At 34.6% G+C, this 12,863-nt stretch overlaps 3 protein-coding genes across 3 annotated transcripts; 2 read left to right on the top strand and 1 right to left on the bottom strand.

Moving 5' to 3' along the window:
• Positions 1–1,276: 1,276 nt before the first annotated feature.
• LOC9304820 (germin-like protein subfamily 1 member 11) lies at positions 1,277–2,327 on the top strand. Its single transcript, XM_002870765.2, has 2 exons — positions 1,277–1,547; positions 1,638–2,327. Exons 1-2 carry the CDS (start codon positions 1,418–1,420, stop codon positions 2,177–2,179), a joined length of 672 nt encoding a protein of 223 aa, XP_002870811.1. The 5' UTR covers positions 1,277–1,417; the 3' UTR covers positions 2,180–2,327.
• Positions 2,328–4,180: 1,853 nt separating this feature from the next.
• On the bottom strand, positions 4,181–5,752 carry LOC9306881. The gene is made up of 2 exons (XM_021018533.1): positions 5,746–5,752; positions 4,181–5,612 (listed from the first exon to the last, which is right to left on the bottom strand). The coding sequence occupies exons 1-2, from the start codon at positions 5,750–5,752 to the stop codon at positions 4,213–4,215; spliced, it is 1,407 nt and encodes a 468-aa protein (XP_020874192.1). The 3' UTR covers positions 4,181–4,212.
• Positions 5,753–11,284: 5,532 nt separating this feature from the next.
• LOC9306880 (germin-like protein subfamily 1 member 11) lies at positions 11,285–12,172 on the top strand. Its single transcript, XM_002870764.2, has 2 exons — positions 11,285–11,429; positions 11,527–12,172. The coding sequence occupies exons 1-2, from the start codon at positions 11,300–11,302 to the stop codon at positions 12,066–12,068; spliced, it is 672 nt and encodes a 223-aa protein (XP_002870810.1). The 5' UTR covers positions 11,285–11,299; the 3' UTR covers positions 12,069–12,172.
• The last annotated feature ends 691 nt before the right edge of the window (positions 12,173–12,863 follow it).

The following is a 12,863-nucleotide window of genomic DNA, read 5'->3' as shown; positions in this document are numbered from 1 at the left end:
CTGCTAAACTATGTAAAACATCAAACTTGGAGGAACAGAGGGAGTAGATTGTATATCCACACGTTGCGCAGAACTTAATTTGAAATTTTTATTTTGAGTAAAAATATACTTAATTGAATTTTAAAAGATTTTATTTTACCCATATGCATTACTTTTCCAAAATAGTAAAAAATTTCTCACATTTTCACTACAATTTTTCTCGTTATCTTCTATGATTCACTCGTCGTGTTCCGACATTTACTCTCTTTTCTCCTTAGATCATTTCTATTTTCTCCTTCATATCATTAAATACTCAATTTTTTTTTATAAGTTTCATGATCTTTTTATTAAAGTAAACATCAGAAACAGAAATCTGAGGAGATGTTTGTCATAAGTTTTTTTTCTACCATGTTTTGGTGCATCTAAAATTGCTTTATAGACAAGAAATCTCATATATGGACTCATTCCTATTCACAAACATATGATTTCAATGTAAAATTTTGCAGTTTCTACATATATAATTTAACGTATATTATAATTCTAGATTGTATTCTTAATGTTTATTTTTCTAAAATGTGAAACTTACGAACTCATAAAAATTATTCTAATTTTAAAATATATTTATTTAAAAAAACAAAATCCTTTTTATTTCTAATGAAAAACTCTTCAATCTACCAATACTATTCTAATTTCCAAATACATTCTCAAATATTATTATTACACAGTTTTATTATTCGATAAAATTATTTTGTTTTGATTTTTGATGTTTAGGATATTTTTTTGTTTTATTTTAAATCACCTTAGTTTTTTTCGATCTATATATGTTAATTTCCTAAACATTGATTCATATTTAATTTTACTATGTATATACTAATAAACGTATAATTTACTAAACTATGTATAGCAAACTTCAAGTACATCATGTTTCGTTGGAAATATATATATATATATTTTATTATCTTGAATTTCAATTAAACATGATGTGTTAAAGAAAACAAAGTTTAAATACTTTAACCATTTCAAATATCAGGTTCATAATTTCTTGGATTAGTTCAACACGATCGCATTGACCTTTTGTTTGACTCAGTGAAATAAATGACAAATTGAGGGAAGAATTATTCAACAAACTAATCTTTGAACGTACAATTTGCTGAACTATGTATATATTCTCGCTAACACTTGCCATTTCAAAATTCAAGTGCATCATGTTTCGTTGGAGAAATTTATGTATACATTTTAATTTGAGTTTTCAATTAAACATAATGGGTTGAAAAAAAAAAAACTTTTTTAACCATTTCAAATATCAAGTTCATTATTTAATTTCTTGGATTAGTTCAACACGTAAACTCATCTATAAAGTGAAGTCTATGTCTCATAAGTTTCTTATCTCTTCAATACAATCTTATTCAAGAAACAAAAACACCTTCCTCTATCTTTTATGGCAATGAAGAGTCTCTCATATCTTGCAGTGCTCTCTCTCTTGGCTTTAACACTTCCATTGGCCATTGCTTCTGATCCAAGCCAACTTCAAGACTTTTGTGTCAGCGCCAACACCTCAGCAAATGGAAGTATGTACATGATGATTGCAAATCATTTTTACTCATAATTTTTAATAAATTTTCTCATATCTTAATCACACTCTTTCTTCTTATTTTCAGTTTTTGTTAATGGAAAGTTCTGCAAGGATCCGAAGCTCGTCACAGCAGATGACTTCTTTTTCTCAGGGCTTCAAAATGCAAGACCCGTAACTAGTCCAGTTGGGTCGACCGTGACAGCCGTCAATGTTAACAACCTTCTCGGGTTAAACACTCTTGGAATCTCCCTTGTTCGTATTGACTATGCGGTTAACGGACAAAACCCACCTCACACCCACCCACGTGCCACGGAGATCTTGGTTGTCGAACAAGGAACACTTCTCGTAGGGTTTGTCACATCAAACCCGGATAATCGCCTCTTCACTAAAGTTCTCAACGAGGGTGATGTATTTGTGTTTCCAGAGGGACTAATCCATTTCCAAGCAAACATTGGCAAGGGACCAGCAGTTGCATTCGCCGCTCTAAGCAGCCAAAACCCTGGTGTCATCACTATTGCCAACACCGTGTTTGGGGCTAACCCAGCCATAGACCCAACTATTCTTGCAAAGGCGTTCCAGTTGGACCCAAGGGTTGTTGTGGATCTACAGACCAAGTTCAAGAAATAATAATATTGTGATTTGAATTGCTTTCCCTTTATGTACTTGTGCATGAATAACAATCTTGTATTTCCGTTCATCGTATCATCATGACATGATGTCTTTCTTTGCTTTTACCTTGATTCAATTCTAAATAAAGTAACATTTGTATTTTTCAGAAATGGATTCATGTTCCTAAAGTCATTTTAAAAATTCACGACAAGTTATCTCTATTCTGATGGAGTTTTCTTCAACAAAAAAACAATCTATATTCATTCCAAAATATATTAAAGTCTCTAGCTCATTAAGAGGTTTCGCCTTGAGAATCCTTTAACAAAAAAAAAGGAGAGATGTTTCGCCTTATAGAATTGAGGGTACTACATCGATGGCAAGTAGCTCAAGAGTATGAGATTCAATTGATATTGGTGTTATGATAAGGTAATAAAATTGAATTGAGATTTTTACTTTTTAATAGAGATGTGATTATAAAGATGAAGAAGAGTATGTGGTGAACTAGACAGAGGCTAAAAGTACATAGTGAATTGGACAGAAACTTAGGGGGTGTTATTAGTTATTGATTTGTAAATCCCTATAGGATTTGAAAATCTTTAGTAATTATGAAATCAAGACATATGAGTTTTGAAATAACATGTGTTTACCCATGGATTTGAATCCTTCTATTTTTTTCTTTCAAATCCATTTAAAACATAATTAATTTGGATTTTGAAATCCAAAATCAAATGACTAAACGAATGAGATAGGATTTTAACTAATATTTATAAACCATAGAACCAATAACACATAATTTTAATTAGGATTGTAAAATCAATGATTGAATAACAAATGAACCAATAACCCCCTCTAAACTTACGGGTAATATGAGTTGAATGGCTTGAAGCAAAATTAAATAAAAAAAGAAAACAAAATTTCGCTTTCTCTATAAAAAAACAAATTGTTTTTTTGTCTTACGATTAATTGGTTTTATAAAAAATAGAAAACCACATAAAAACCTTATAAAATTTGGTTTGGTTCGATTTCGGTTATTTTTTGTTTATTCCATAATTTTTTCAAAAAATAAAAAACATTAAATATTTATATTAAATTGTATCATCTTTGATTTAGATCAATGAACCCATGAGTACATTCCAACATACTTCACCAATTAAATGTTAAACATAATATTATTATAAAATATATCATCTTCCAAAGATTTTTCTTTTTTATTTTCTAATAGGAATTATAAACTTTCTAAAACAAATGTCATTAGATTGAGAAAATTTATTCATGTAGCTTTTATTACCAAGAAAAGGAAAAAATATTGCAAAAAAGCCGAATGGCTTTATGGTTTTAAATTAAACCGAACCGAAACCAATTTATTTTATATATTTGTAGCCGAACAGTTTTTGGAAAAAACCGAAACCAAAATGAATCACAGGTTCAACTTTTTTGATGAGGTTTCTGCCCACCCCTAATTTATTACTAGATATTTACGTTTATAAAATAAATTTTAAAAGAAGAAATACAAAGTATAAAACAATAAATATTTATAACTCTAATAAATACAAAAATTGATCGACAAAAATATTCAATGTTAATTTAGAAAAAAAAATAAAGAGAAAGCCCGCTCGTAGAGCGGATACTCACCTAGTCTTATATAATATGAAATTGTTTTTTCTAATTTTGCCTAACATTGCAACATTTGACATTCTATTTTTGTGACACATGTACTCTTGATTGCTTATAAACTCTTCATTGATTTTTAGTTTGACTTTCTACATTTCTTCATTTAAAAAATTGGTCACCAATTATTTTCCCACATATATTATTTTTAACAAAAAATTATAACTCTATTAATTAATTATTTTTCAGTTACATATGTCAATATTTACTATATATTAAACTAGAATTTTGAGATAAACTATTTTTACCATAATTGTAACTCACTTAATTACTTAAATTATTTGTTTAAATGTAACTTTTACCATTTCTCATTTTATAAATAATCATATTCTTATCCTCCTCCACCATATCTTTTTTTTTTTTGTCAAACAACTTGTTTTCATTCATTCAAACGAGACAAGGTTCAAAGTAGCCAAAGGTACAAGGATAAGAAGGCTTAAAAAAAAGTAGCAACAACAAACAAAGGTTAAAGCAAATGCTACACATAGATAGCAAAAGTAATTCGACAAAGGATCCATGAGAGCTTGGAGGCCAAAGGAATGAAGCAAATTGGTGCAAGTGATAACACGGTTTGTCGAAGAATCATCCACGAACGAAGCGTTAGACGATACGATGGTCACGGTCAATAGACTAAGTGACGTTGAATAGGGTTCCATAGCCGAGGTTCTCGCCGGCACGAGTATAGCGAGCTGGATTTGCTCATCAGCAAGGAGAGAAGTTAAACTGGTTCTGTCGTCGGGCGGGTTCGGAGGTAAAAAGTTGAGGAAGCTTTGGTAACCACCGTTCCATGGGAACGGGATCATAATGCCAAAGTTCCTCCAACCTTTGATTTCATGAATATCAACCTTATAATCATAGGATAACACTTGCTCGGATTCGGTATTCAGAGGAAACATGGAAAAAAGATTGAAGAAGTTCCGGTAATCACCTCTCCTTAGAGAGGAGATCATAATGCCGTTATTCTTCAGTCTGTTAACATATCTAGAAACTAGAGACAACAAATCGATTAGCCTGAAGCTTTGATGAAACGATGAAGTAATCGCAGATTTGCAAATGGCCAAGGTTCGAGAAATATAATTACACACCCATCGCAATGATAACGACATAGGACTTAGTTGGAGTCCTCGGCCAGTCAAGTCGCTATATCGAGATGTCAAAGATGATGGGCTAAGCAAAAAATTAAGAAAAGCAGACCTGGGCCAAGCAAAGTGAGAAGTTGGGTTGCAACTTTTGGTAATGGGCCGAGAGATATAGTCAATTGGGCCCAATTGAGTCCAGTCCAATAAAGGAAACCCTAGCATACCTCTGGTTTGAGGAGCTCTGCCGTACACCGCCGCCAACATCACCGGAGAAGTCATTCCAAGAATTGGAACGCTGAACAACATCTGCTGGTGCGTGGAACCTTCTGGTAAAGGTCGAGAGCTAGAGTATCTTGGCGGATCGATGAGGCAAGGTTCCGATTTGTGAGATAAAGCACCGCTGGGAAAAGTGTGGACTTCTTTCTTCGATTTCGAAATTGAATTAAGTAGAGGGTAAGGCTGGGAGAAGGTCGCCGGAGACCGCCTTAGTCCTCTGTCACAGATTCGGTCGGAGCCATCGAAACACGTTGAAAGATTGGAGTTTAGGGATGATTGAGAAAATGGCCTAACAAAGATTATCGAGAGATATAGGAGATGCAAGTTAAAGGAAGAAGAGGTGTCCCGACGCCGGCGAGCCAAAGCTTCACCGGCGTCAGAAAGGGAGCTCAGAAAAATTGTTTCGATAATCGTGCCTGGGAGGTTTTCTGCTTACTTTATCTTTTCTTCTTCTGCTTGTTCACTATTCCTCCTCCACCATATCTTAAAATCAAATTTGTATAGAAAATTTTGATCTATGTTAGTCCTAATCCCAAAATTTATGGAGAGCATAAACCTTACCAAGCATGAAATCTAATGGGTTGATAAATCAATCGAGACATAATGATGGTAAGAATTTGACTCTATTTTTATTTTTTTCTAATATGATAGTTTACTTCAAAAATATTTTTTCCATTTTACAAGAATAGTTTTCTTTCATTTTTAGTTTTAACAAAACATTTTGAATTCAAAATCATACATGTGCAACAAAGATTTCGAGGGTTACAGCAAGTGTTCATCAATTTCTGTTGTTTCCAATATGTCGGCTCCCATTTAAACTATATATGTTTCATCGATAACAAAAGAATAAATACCCATCAACAATCTTCTAACAAAATCATAAAGACGTTTAGTGTTTCACCTTCTTCTACCTAGCTTCCAAGGCCTCTCTTACAACACCAACATTGTCAAAGTTACATGATGCGTTTAATAGAACTAATTAAGAGAGTTCCAATTATAGTAAAAAATAGTTCTTCTCAAAATTATAGTTTAATATGTAATAAATATTGACATTTGTAACCGAAAATAATTAAGTAGTAAAGTCACACTTTTGGTTAAAAATATAAATGTGGGAAAACTATTAATGACCATTTTGTAAATTTAGAATGTCAAACTAAAAAATTAATGAAAATTACATCTATCATAAAAATAGAGGGCCAAATATCGCATTGTTAGGTAAAGTTAGAAAAAATGTATTTGTAGTGATTTGCACAAGGTGTACTATGATGTCATAGTCTGTAAAATGATACCTATTTTTCATTTTTCCATTGTTATCTTCTAATCGACTACGTTTCTTTTTCCGTTCTTTAAGGGAGAAGAATTTTAAATTATTTTATATTTTAAAACAAACGGAGTATCATTTTACAGAGTTTTTAATGTTTTGAAAATAAAATGTAAATTTTAACATTAATCTACAGTTACCATATAAAAAATACTATGTGAACGAATTGTTACATTTTTTTCTTCTGAAAAAACTATTGAGAACTACATAACAATTAGTGGTGAAATCCTACACAATGGCATACTAAAATAAATTTTGTCCAAAAAAAGGGACATATTAAAGTAACTAATATATAATGATATAAAATCTTATTTCGCGGTAAAAATTAATTAATTGATAGTATTTTGCTATTTTCATTGTTCAAAAATCTTAAATGATAAAAAGAAAATTAACGCAGAAACTTAGTGTGATGTTGCATGTGGTCTTAGATTCAATTGATAGTTTATGTGGTTTTTTTAGGATTGTCTTGAATTATGTTCTTGGATTTATTAAGAAATTAGATAAGTTAAAATCATAGGGTGTTGATATCTGCATCTATGAATTTATGGAATATATATGTTTTCTCTAAAATAATTGATAAAAAAATTAAGCTAATTTGTTAGTCAAACATGGAAAAGTCCAAATCGATTGATAGTTGGTGGCCCTATTCTCAGATAATAACTGACTAGGTAAGTTTCCGTTCTACGAGTGGACTTTTGCTTTATTTTTTTAATTAATGTTGAATATTTTTGTTAACCAAGTTTGTGTTTAGTATTGTTATATATATTCATTTTCTATACATTGTATTTTCTCTGTTATAAATTTTTTATCGATAAAAATATATTATAAACCTATGTCTGCAGTAATAAATTAAGAGTGGACAGAAAAAACCTTATCAAAATCGAATCGAACCGTAATTAAGTGATTTGTTTTGGTTTCGGTTTCTTCCAACAACATACTCAGTTACAATTATTTAAAATATTTTGGTTCCGGTTCGGTTGGGTTTAAAACCGTAAACCGTTCGATTTTTTTTTGGCTTATAAATTATTATTATTTCAACACCATTTGTTTTTGTTTTTTTTGTTGAACAAGAGGGAGATCTAGTCTCCCATTTTATTAAAAAAGAAATACGAACTACACTCGGACATTTCGCGGATGCGAGAGTCCTATAGAATCCTCAAACAAAATCCGGCGTAGACCCCAACATATGGAAGCCCAGCGGTAACGAAAAACGCATAGTTAGCTAATCCGTCCGCAAGACGATTAGCCTCCCTATACACATGTGAAATACGGACAATCCAGTCCTTCGTAATAAAGCCATAGCACAAACGTACTAGGAACGACAGTGGATGTGAATCATTAATCCCTGTCTTAAGAAATCCCACGACTATCTCCGAGTCCACCTCCAGCTCAACCCGTCTAGCTCCTCTCTCCCAAGCTATAAACAATCCATAATAGACTCCCCATAACTCAGCTAGAGGTGCCGTACAAGCCCCGATGTTTACCGCAAAACCGCCACACCAATTCCCATCACAATCCCGAAGCACTCCACCTGCAGTTACTAAACCCGGATTGCCATGAGAGGCCCCATCCGTGTTCAGCTTCAACCAACCCTCCTCTGGCGGTATCCAAGCAATCTGTCTTACCGCCCGAGTAGGACCATCCCGGCCTCCTGCATTAACACTCAAGTTCGCAGCCGTAACCTCTCTGGCGATATCCTTCACAAAACACACTCTATCCCGACATCGACCATTTGTTCCAAACACATTCCCACATCTCCACTTCCATCCCCACCACACTGTCATTGCAAAAAGAGTAGGCCACGGGCTCTCACCTATTTCCACGGTTGCACTCAAATTTGTGTGTAACCATTCCAATAGGGTCTGCGAGAAAAGTATTCAAGACACGTTGAGGGATGATACGAGCCCACAAACCAGACATTGCAGGACAGTCCCGTAAAACGTGAAGAATAGTTTCTTCCCCTCCTTTGCAAATCTGACAAACCGATGAGTCTCCCAAATGACGTCGGGCTCTTTCCACATTTGTCATGATTACTTGATGTGTGACTAGCCATAGGAAAACTCTTACTCTTTCCGGTGCTACCAGCCTCCATATCTTCTCAAAAAACTTACTCATACCCGGTCTCGGCGTCTCATCTTTAGTAAGGAAAGCATAGGCTGACTTCACCGTAAATCTCCCATCCGTAGTCCCTCCCCATGAGACTCTGTCTTTAGCGCCGGTGACATTATCAAGCACCACTGCTAGAAGCTGCAGTTTTTTCTCCTCCGACAAATATCCCATAATCTGATTAAAGTCCCATCCCGCTCCATTACTCCAGAAATTTCGAACACAGCTTCCCGCCAACGTCTCCGGGAGATCACTACTCGTACAGTCCACCAACGGAGTAGAGAACAACCATGTATCAGTCCAAAATTTAATTTGCCTGCCATCGCCCAAGACCCAGTGCAAACCCGGCAACACCACCTCTCTCAACCCGACATTTGCACTTCTCCAGGTAGATTACCAATGACTCTTGGCCACTGTCCACGACTGATCATGTAGGTCTCCCACTCTATATTTTTTTCGCAGAATCGTTGCCCATAGACTATGCTGATCATTAATCACCCTCCAGCCCAGTTTCGAGATCAAGGCTTTATTCATATTATGCGCAGCCCTAACACCCAGGCCCCCCTCTGATTTGGGCCTGCAAACTTTTTCCCAGCCCACCAAATGTTGTTTCCGCTGCACCACTGTACTTCCCCAGATAAAGTCTCGCGATGCACGATCTAACCTTTCCCAGATAAATGCTTTTAATAATTTTTGCAATATATCTTTGTAACACCCCGACCGTCCTTTCTAGTGAGCATCCACGTCCTCTCTCGAGTCTGTGGGTCCCACTCCTATCCGACGGTCGGTCCGTTACGTCCAGGAGGCTTTAAAGACTTGTTTACCGACCTACAAATCAGCACATGATATTTCCCTGTGTTTTGTTCTCACTCACATAATTCCGAAAATCACTTCCTGGAAGGTCACTCATCCTGAAATTGCTCCAGCACAAGCACGCTTAACTATGGAGTTCTCTCAGGACGTTTGACCGAAAAGATAAGTGCACTTTTGTAACATAGGTGGCTAAATCAATTCTTTTAAACCTCTCCACATGCACCACCATATTTCTAAAACCGGGATGTTACAATCACCCCCGTTAATAGATCGCAATGTCCTCGTTGCACACCAAGCCCGTCACCCCGACGGTGTAAGCCCTCTTGACTCCACACTCGCCTGGGTTCGGCTCTGATACCACTTGTAACGCCCCGACCGCCCCTTCTAGTGAGCCCCCACATCCTCTCTCGGGTCCGTGGGTCCCACTCATGTCCGACGGTCGGTTCGTTACGTCCGAAAAGCTTTAAAGACTTGTTTACCGACCCTACAAATCACCACATAATCTTTCTATGTGTTTTGTACAATTCATGTAATTACTTCCCGGAAGGTCACAAATCCTGAAATTGTTTTAGCACAAGCACGCTTAACTATGGAGTTCTCTCAGGACGTTATACTACAAGAAAACACGGATTAGCGACTTTATTCGGCGACTAATGAATTAGTCGGTAAATTTTGCGACTGATTTGCGATGTTTTGGCGAACAAACGGTGAGTATTATACAATAGTCGCTAATCAGTCTCTAATTGAAGAATGATGAAAATAGTCGTAGATTAGTCGCCTATAGTAGCTATTATTTAGCAATTATGGTATTCTATTTGGGCATTTCGTATATATGATTGCTTCTCACAAACTATTTGAAAATAAATTCATATCAACATATACCAATATAGATGTAAAATATCATTGACATATATATTTTGGCTAATACTATATTTCAAAAGTCAAATAATAAGATTTTATGTTGTTAAAATACTAATAAAGGTTAATTTTTATTTATAAACACAGTGAAATTTTGCTGCTAAAAAAATTGGCGCGTAGCGTTAGATAACCTCTAGTATGTTTTATAATAATAAAATACTATAAAAAAAAAATAGTATGACTGTCATTTTTGCCAAGGTGTGGGTTGTGGATAATATGATATATTTTGGTTCCACTGGCCACTAGTTTAAATTCTTCCATTTTCCGCATTAACGATTTTTCAAACAAGAATATGTAGAAGTAGAACCGTGTATATATTATCAAACATTTTAGTTTTACTCGAAAGTGTGTATAATATAGCTAGTTATGTTTCTTTTGATAATAAGATGCACTGGAACCCAAAAAAACAAAAGAAAACAAAAAGAAATCAGAATGATGAATATAAGCGGAGAATTCATCGGTGAGACACACATATACATATGGCTAGTGCTCTACGATGGATTTTAAAACCGAAATAGGGGTTTAGATTTATGTGAAAAAGTACAATATTCTCTGAAAACATTAGTTATTATATCTTATCTCTATACTATTCCTAGTGTCTTATCATATAATTAAGAAACAATCAGATGCTAACATTTTAACACACCCCAACACGTTCACATTGACCTTCCCTTCGAGTAATCATTCAATAAACGTATAATTTACTGAACTATGTATATAAAACTTCAAGTGCATCATGTTTCGTTGGAAATATATATATATATATTTTATTAACTTGAATTTTCAATTAAACATAATGTGTTGAAGAAAACAAATTTAAATACTTTAACCATTTCAAATATCAAGTTCATTAATTAATTTCTTGGATTAGTTCAACACGTAAACTCATCTATAAATTGAAGTCTATGTCACTTAAGTTTCTTATCTCTTCACTAAAATCTTATTCCTCTCTCTTTTATGGCAATGAAGAGTCTCTCATTTCTTGCAGTGCTCTCTCTCTTGGCTTTGACACTTCCATTAGCTATTGCATCTGATCCAAGCCAACTTCAAGACTTTTGTGTCAGCGCCAACACCTCAGCAAATGGTGGTATGTACATGATGATTGCAAATCACTTTTACTCATATTTTTTGATAAATTTTCTCATATCTTAATAACACTTTTTCTTCTTGGTTACTATATTCAGTTTTTGTTAATGGAAAGTTCTGCAAGGACCCGAAACTCGTCACAGCAGATGACTTCTTTTTCTCAGGGCTTCAAAATGCAAGACCCGTAACTAGTCCAGTTGGGTCGACCGTGACAGCCGTCAATGTTAACAACCTTCTCGGGTTAAATACTCTTGGAATCTCCCTTGTCCGTATTGATTATGCGGTTAACGGACAGAACCCACCTCACACCCACCCACGTGCCACGGAGATCTTGGTTGTCGAACAAGGAACACTTCTCGTAGGGTTTGTCACATCAAACCCGGATAATCGCCTTTTCACTAAAGTTCTCAACGAGGGTGATGTATTTGTGTTTCCAGAGGGACTCATCCATTTCCAAGCAAACATTGGCAAGGGACCAGCGGTTGCATTCGCCGCTCTAAGCAGCCAAAACCCTGGTGTCATCACTATTGCCAACACCGTGTTTGGGGCTAACCCAGCCATAAACCCAACTATTCTTGCAAAGGCGTTCCAGTTGAACCCAAGGACTGTCGTGGATCTGCAAAACAAGTTCAAGAAATAATAATATCGTAACTGATTTCCCTTTACGTACTTGTGCCTGAATAAGGATCTTGTATTTCCGTTTATTGTATTTTGACATGATGTCTTTTTTTGCTTTTACCTTGATTCGATTCTAAATAAAAAAAAATGCATTTCCTTTCTAAGTAATGGATAAATGGTTTGCACGTCAATATTTCGGAATTCACGATAAATATTTTCTTTAGTGACAAGAGTTTCCTTTCACAATATGTACAATTATACACGAGATAATAGAGAAGCAAGCAAATGGCCACCCAAGAATCTATACGAGAACTCTAGTTCAGATGCTGAATATACATGTACTTTCCTTTGTTAGAAGTTGTGAAAAAACTTAAAATTCTGTACTCATTTTTCTTTTCTTTTTTTTTTTTTTCTCTTAGATATGGATGTGAAAACTCATTTAGTATGAAAAGTTTTGTTACAAGAATATATATGGCTTTTAGCAGGTTTAATATACTCTGCCAAGAAAGTTATGAACGTAACTTTCTCTTGTTTTTGAAATTATAAGTACTAAACTCATTTGGAAAGATATAAAAACTATGATGAGCGATTCACAATCGGTATGGGTTGAAATTTATGTGACAAGGTTAAGATTACGTAATAACATTAGAGGCATTAATTATCTCTTTAAATTTTTAACATCACTTTTTATTTACATGCATACATGTAAGTTAATATAGTCGTGCCTACTCACTTAAAGAAACAATCAAACTCAAGTAACAGTTTCATATTGACATTTGGTTGAGTCAACTCAGCTGCATGTGCAAATGAAATATTG

Source organism: Arabidopsis lyrata (assembly GCF_000004255.2).
Source record: "Arabidopsis lyrata subsp. lyrata unplaced genomic scaffold ARALYscaffold_7, whole genome shotgun sequence".
Classification (NCBI taxonomy): Eukaryota; Viridiplantae; Streptophyta; class Magnoliopsida; order Brassicales; family Brassicaceae; genus Arabidopsis; species Arabidopsis lyrata.
The sequence above is the reverse complement of the archived record's forward strand: the minus strand, read 5'-3'. Positions and strand labels throughout refer to the sequence as shown.